Source organism: Myotis brandtii, unplaced genomic scaffold (assembly GCF_000412655.1).
Source record: "Myotis brandtii unplaced genomic scaffold, ASM41265v1 scaffold638, whole genome shotgun sequence".
NCBI classification, from domain to species: Eukaryota; Metazoa; Chordata; class Mammalia; order Chiroptera; family Vespertilionidae; genus Myotis; species Myotis brandtii.
In genome coordinates, this window is record NW_005370445.1 from 343763 (window position 1) to 350413 (window position 6651).

The 6651-nt window shown below is 57.6% G+C and overlaps 1 protein-coding gene across 1 annotated transcript in view; it reads left to right on the forward strand.

Annotated features, from left to right (window-relative positions):
- AIRE (autoimmune regulator) overlaps positions 1–3033 on the forward strand; it is a 12165-nt gene extending 9132 nt beyond the window's left edge. The window contains exons 12-13 of the mRNA XM_005880441.2: positions 2052–2120; positions 2685–3033. Of these exons, the coding sequence (XP_005880503.1) occupies positions 2052–2120; positions 2685–2765 (150 nt within the window). The 3' untranslated portion in view covers positions 2766–3033. The remainder of the gene's footprint in view (positions 1–2051; positions 2121–2684) is intronic.
- Positions 3034–6651: the final 3618 nt, after the last annotated feature.

Below are 6651 nucleotides of genomic sequence, written 5' to 3' on the forward strand. Positions count from 1 at the left end.
AGCGGGAAGGCCCCACGGTGAGGTGAGCATGCGCACGCGATGACGTCGTAGGATGAACGACCCGTGCAACCACCCCCTCCTCCACAAAGGAAGTCCAAACTTGCTGAGCATTTTTAAAAAATATATTTTTATTGATTTCAGAGAGGCAGGGAGAGGGAGAGAGAAACATCAGTGATAAGAGAGAACCACTGGTTGGCTGCCCCCTTCACACTCCACACTGGGGGGTCAGCCCCAAACCCCTGCATGTGCCTTGACCGGGAATCGAACCCTGACCTCCTGGTTTATAGGTCGACGTTCAACCACTGAGCCACACGGGCCTGGCAAGAGCGTTTTTTTTAAAAAGCATTTTTAAATTTTTTAAAGCACGCCCCATACTGGGGATCGAGTCCACAACCCAGGCATGTGCCCTTGACCAGATTTGAACCGGGGACTCTTCAGTTCACAGGCCCATGCTCTACCCACTGAGCCAAACCAGCTAGGGCTGTAGAGACTTTTTATAAAAATTTATCTGGCTCAAAACAGGATAAGCCTGGAAGCAAGATCTCAACAGACTGAGAAAAATGCTCCACGGAATAAAGTTTGCGGTTTCTTCCCTGCACGGAGGTTCAGGAGGGACCACAGGGAAGATTGGGTGGAGGTGGCAGAAAGCAAGGCCCGGGTGGGAGTACAGGGCAGTTAAGACTGTGCCGTCTAGAGGGGTCACGCTTTAGAAGGAGGGGTCTGACGGGGGGCATTTCAAAGGCTTGTTAACTAGATGCACGGAAACAATGGATGGGTTGGTTTAAGGCCAAGAAAAGCCTTTTACTAAAGAAGTTCAATGCCTCTGACTATCCACCATGACCTGCCCGGTTAGGAGTTTATGGTCAGATCGTCCTGTGAGGAACTTTCCATAGAACCCCATTTCCATGCACACCCCACTCCTCCAGCAGCCCTGGGTGGGGCCCTTCCCAGCCCCATCCTGCAGCCAGAGTCCCTGGGGAGAAGTCACTCTCTCCATCCTCTTTGTCCAGGAGGAGATGCAGCCAAGGCCCCAGCAGCTGAGCAGCAGGCGTCTGGGGCTCCCTCAGAATCTGGGGGGTCCCGTGTCCCCCAGTCAGGAGCCCCCAGAGGGTGGCGCCTTTTGCCCTAGCTGCCCTATGCAGAGGCCTCCCTGACCACATCCCTGGCCTGGAGGAATCTTTGGGGGCCCCAGAGGTCCTGCCCGCATCCAGGCCCATAATGCATCCAGGCCCCGCCCAGGAGGCTCTTGGGACCCCCTGGCAGGGCTCACAGCTGCCTGGTCCCCACCCATCTGCACAGGGTGTGCCCAAGCCAGCTCACTGCCTCCAGGCAGCCTTGGGGGGTGGGTCTCCCAGGAGGGGATGCCTCCCTCCAGAATCTGCTTCCTTTATTGAGACCTGGTTTCTTTCCTCTTAGCAGCAAAGGCCGGTTTCTTTTCATTGTGATGTAAAATGTCCTGCCACTTTGGAGTCAAAAGTTGCAGCTCGCTTTGCCCCAGACCATTTCCTGAAAGCTCCGCACACCTTGGGGCTGTGGGCTGTGCTTATCAGACCCACCCCGGTGGAATGCTGGTATTTCCTGTTCTGAGCTACAAACCCGGCACTTTCACTTGGTTCCACTGTAGTAGGGACTTCTCCCCTCCTGGCCGGAGCCTCATTCCCTGCTCTGGCACCTTGCCCAGGGGCGTGGTTGGCTGGCCTTGGACCAGGCACTTTCCTCTCGGGACTTCAGTTTTCCATCAGTGATGGGGTTCTCTCAGTCACCTCACATTCCCCAGAGGGCCACACGGCGTGTGGAGGCGGCACATCTGGGGGCTGGGGGCAGGCAGCTCCCAGCTCACTCCTGTCCACCCTGCCGGTGCCCACTGCCTCCAGAGGAGCTAGGTGTTAGAATTCAGTTTTCAGCCCCCCCAGCACCTGCAGTGCCTCCACTGCCCTGGCACCTGCCACCCACCCCCAGCCCCCGATGCCTCTGCAGGGAGATCTGCTTCCATGGGGATGTCCCTAACTGGGGTGTGGAAGTTGGGGTGACCTCCCTTTCCTGGGTTCCAGGCAGGGGATGATTCTACTGGTCACGAGCCCGTTCTGCACAGGGATGACCTGGAGTCCCTCCTGAGCGAGGTAACACATCACCTGGCCTCCACCTTGTCCTTACTGCTCCCCTAACCCCCACCCCCAAGCCAGCCAGCACCCGAGCCACAGGAGGGGCAAGGAGTCCCGGCTCTGGGCCCTCCAAGCACCCCAGGGCAACATGCTCCAGCATGGCCCTGACCCCTCTATGCACGTGAGCACACAAACGCAACAAGGGGACCCTGAGCTGCTCCCCCTTCTAGCTGGCTTGCAGGTCCTGGTGTCCAGACATGGGGGGTTGCAGAACCCCAGCAACAGGGCCACCAAAGCCCGACTCGGAGGCCGTGCCTTTTCCCAGGGCGGGTGGGGGCCCAGGAGCTCTGCTGTTTGTGGCTCTCTCCCTCCTCTTCCTGACCCAGGCCTCTCTGCCTGAAGATGAGCAGCTAGATTTGCTGGGAAGAAATGTGGCTTTTAGGGGCCTCATCTTCTCTGGACAGGAGGTCAACACCTCCAGCCATTCCCCTGTCCCAGGTGGCCAGATGTGGGCGGGGCGGGCATACCTTTCCTGGGGGTTCTGGCCGGGTCCCAGTGCCCTGGTTCTGCTCTCTCCTGCAGCACTCCTTCGATGGCATCCTGCAGTGGGCCATCCAGAGCATGTCCCGCCCGCTGGCTGAGGTGCCCACCTTCCCCTCCTAACCCAGAGGGCCAAGCCTGGAAGCATGGAGGGGAAGGGGCCGAGTGAGATCGGATCCTCCCATCCCTGTGAGTGCCCACTTGTGCTCACGGTGACTCTGCTCTGAGAGGGACGGAGGGACAAGCTCCCTCGCCCCTGGAGCTGTCCAGGTTAGAGCCAAGAGGAACTGACAAGTTCCAAGTATTGTCTGTGCCGCTTGTAGACACAACCCGTCTTTGTAAACACAAAGCCATCACGTGCCCTAAAATTAAAGTCACGTCTGTGTGGGTTTAGCATGTTCTCCAGTGGATGGGGTGTGTTTATTTTGGGGGGTCTGAACCCCTGTTTCTGGGGCCTGAAGTGTAGGTGGAGCTGGCTGGATGGAAACGCACAGAAATGGGAAGAGAAGTGCTAGTGAGCCGCTCCACTCTGCCCTCTGCTGGGAGCGCTCGGGTGCTGCCTTTGGCCGGGAGGAAAGTCCAGGTTCCACGTTTGGCCCGGTCCCGCCCACCTCTGTCTCTGCCCCCACCGCGCTCCTGCTTGCCTCTGTTTCTGAGGGGCCAAGCTCATCCACCCCAGGGCCTTTGCAGGGCTGCTCCCTCTGCTCAGATTTCCTTCCCTTGATGCTTTGCGGTCTGTTTTCTCAGCATTGAGAGCTCAGCTCCAATGCCACCTCATGCATCCAGTTATTCACTCACTCACTCACTCACTCAATCATTCATTCATTCAAGAAACTTCCTTGTGGATTTTCTATGCACTGAGCCTTTTTCCAGCCGTGGGGTCCCAGGGGGAAATTCCAGTGGGGGGATGGACCACGTACAAGAGGAAGGTGGCCTCTTCAGGTAACTGCTATGATACAGAGGCAGGACTGGGGTCAGAGGGCAGAGCATGCTAGGGGAGGGGCCAGTGTATCTGTGCAACAAATCGGAGGTCGTGTGACTGGGGCACACTTCACTGAGTCACACCCAGCTGTAAACAAGTCATGTGAGAGCCCCACCTCAACCCTTAGGCCACACAGTAAATGAATGATAGGGAAGGTCAGTGGGGTAGGTCTAGCCAAGCAGGGCAGTGGGCAGGCAAATACAGCAGGCTCCAGGTTTCTGGGAGGAAGCCCTGGGAAGTGTGGGGTCAGGGCAGGAGTGGGGACTGAGCTCCAGGAGCCTCGGAACAGGGGCCCTAAAGGACCAGGTGGCTTCGGAAGGCTCCCTGGTGGAGCGTCCAGCCCCTCTGCCCTCATTTTCCTCATGGCAACTGCCATGGTCTGAAGCCGGCTTCTGGATTGGTCGGCTTCTTTCCTAGCTGTGTCTGTCTCCCAGAACTGCAGTGGGGGTCCTGGGGCCCTCCTGGTTCTTGGCCATGTCCCAGGGCCTGGCACAGCTGTTGGGTCAGTGTTGGTGGGAGGGGATGGCAGGGCTGTCATAGCTCCCTCACCCGCAGGAACCCATGACAGAAGGCCCAGATGGGGGCCAGAGGCCTGGGAGGAAGGGAAGCAGCCACAGGCCTCCCTGTGAGTGGGCAGCAAAGCTAGGACTTGTGCTGACTTGGGACATGGCTTTTGTTCCCACCCAGGGAGGCCCAGGCAGGGAGTGACAGCAGGAATAGGGGTCCCAGTCAAGACGCAGCCCTCGGCCTCTCTGGGGTCTGGCTGGCTCACACAGCCCCTCTGGGGACCCTCTGCCTGTACACGGGCTTCTTAGGCAGCACCTGCAGGGTGGGGCGAGGGAGGGGCAGGCCCCCCTAGGACAGCTCATGTTTAGGGCCTGACTCCCACCAGTGTGGGGTAAGTGCCCCATACCTCTTGGTCGAGCAGCTGTTCCAGGCTGGGCCAGGCCAGGCAGCAATGGGACTGACAGCAATGGGGCAGCAATGCCAGGAGCGGATGAAGGAGCCGTGAATGCACTGGGCGTGTCCCAGCGTGGAGGCTGGATCCTGGACAAGGAGAGACACAGAGAAGGGAAGGACTGAAACCAGACAACCAATGGGTCCGTGCTGCCTGTCACTACTTGAGCCAATTAAGCGGAGACAGGGTTGAATCATATATAAGCATTTATTCCAATATTGCCGGCAGTATGGGAGAGCAGCAGGTCATCCACAAAAACCTGCTCTGCAGCCCCCATAAGCCAGCTGCTTACTGGTATATGGGGTAGGACAAGGATTACTTGGGGAAGTAGGGATTGTAGATATGGGAAAGTAAGGATTACCGGCATGGGTATGCAGGCAATGTGGGACTCCATTGTTTGGACAACAAGATTGTTAATCTTTCCATGACAAAAGGCAGCTCTTGAATGAGAATGGACCACATTCCAAAGTTGACTGGCAGGTCCAAGGTTGACTGGAAGGTCCAAGGTTGTCTCCCACATCGGAGGGTGGGGGTGGGGGGAGGGGGGCGGTGTACAACTCCCAGCCAGGTCAGAATGTCCTTTAACCAACACAAGGCAGTCATGGTTAACAAAGCATGATTAATATTTCCCATAACCATAGCTAGTCCCCAGTATTCTATTTTTGCCCCTAACGGGTCCAGACAGGAGGATTGGGAGGGAGCAGCCACAGCAGGCACAGGCTCACTCACCCAGAGCAGGGGAGGAGGGAGTGGAGTGGGGAGCCCTCCCCTGCCCACCTGAGATCCCAGCACTGCTGAGCCCTGCTCCCACCCCCAGAGTGAACCAGGCTGGGTGAAGGTTGCAGAGGCCAGTGGGAATGGCATAGTGGGGATCGTGACAGTGGGGTGCATGTTGGGGAGCTGACCAGGGCAACCCAGATGCCACGGGCTCCCTGCCCGTCAGTGTCCACACTCCCCCAGTGCAGCCTCACCGTGAAATCCTCTGTTGCTGGGTCTGGCCCTCTCCTCAGCCCAGTGCAGTGCTGGCACAATTGGGTCTCACCTGGTGGGTCTCAGGGCACCAGACACCCCAGCTTCATCAGAACCCACCCCTCTAAGACAAGTCCATGGAGGCCGTCCCCAGGGAGCTCCGTGCTTCCATGGACGGCCCAGGGTTACTTCCTCCAATTTAGCTTCTCTTTAGGAGACAGCCTTCAAAGTGTGAGGGCCGGCTGACAGGTTGGAGGCTCAGCTGTCACTGTCTTTGAAATTATGAACAGTTTATGAATTGCATTTTGTGCTGGGCCCCTGCCCCACAGCACCTGGTCCCGTTTGGAGACTCAGGGGGACTGGCATTTGTGGGGTCATTGCTAAGAATTGGGTGAAGAACCTGGTGTATGTGGACGTGCCCAGTGGGCTCAGAAAAAGACAGTATTTCAGACACAGTTATGCTCAAGGCGGCGGGCAGGCCTGGCTCTCGGCTGGTCACCTGCACTGGACTGAGCGCACGCCGCACATGCTGCCCCTGGAACTGGAGCTCCGGCCTGACAGTTGACTTGGTGCTCGAGGACAGCTTTGAGAGGCTGCACATCGTTAACTCCCCCAGGACTCCGAGAGCGCCCTCTGGGCGGTCGGTGGCAGCCCCTGAGGGGACAGGTGTCTCTCAGGGCTCCCAGGCACAGGCTGCTCAGTGTGGAAAAGGCCGCTCTGCTCCACCCCAGCGGCCCACCTGCACCCTGACTCCAAGCTGGTGGATACTCACCTGGTCCCACAAGGCGCTGTGTGCCCAGCTGCAGCCCTCAGCCCCATAGAGAGATACAGCCACACAGGAAGCCCTTCCCTAAGTGACACGGCAGCTGCTCCCCAGGCCCAGGAGCCTCCTGCCTTCTGGCCGCAGCCTCCTTGCCATCACCATCGCTGCAGGGCACAGTCCCTTTGTGACCAACTCAACTTTTGTGGAGTTACTCTCTTTAAAAAAAAAAATATTTTTTTATTGATTTTTAAAAAAAATATATTTTATTGATTTTTTATAGAGAGGAAGGGAGAGGGATAGAGAGTTAGAAACATCGATGAGAGAGAAACACCCATCA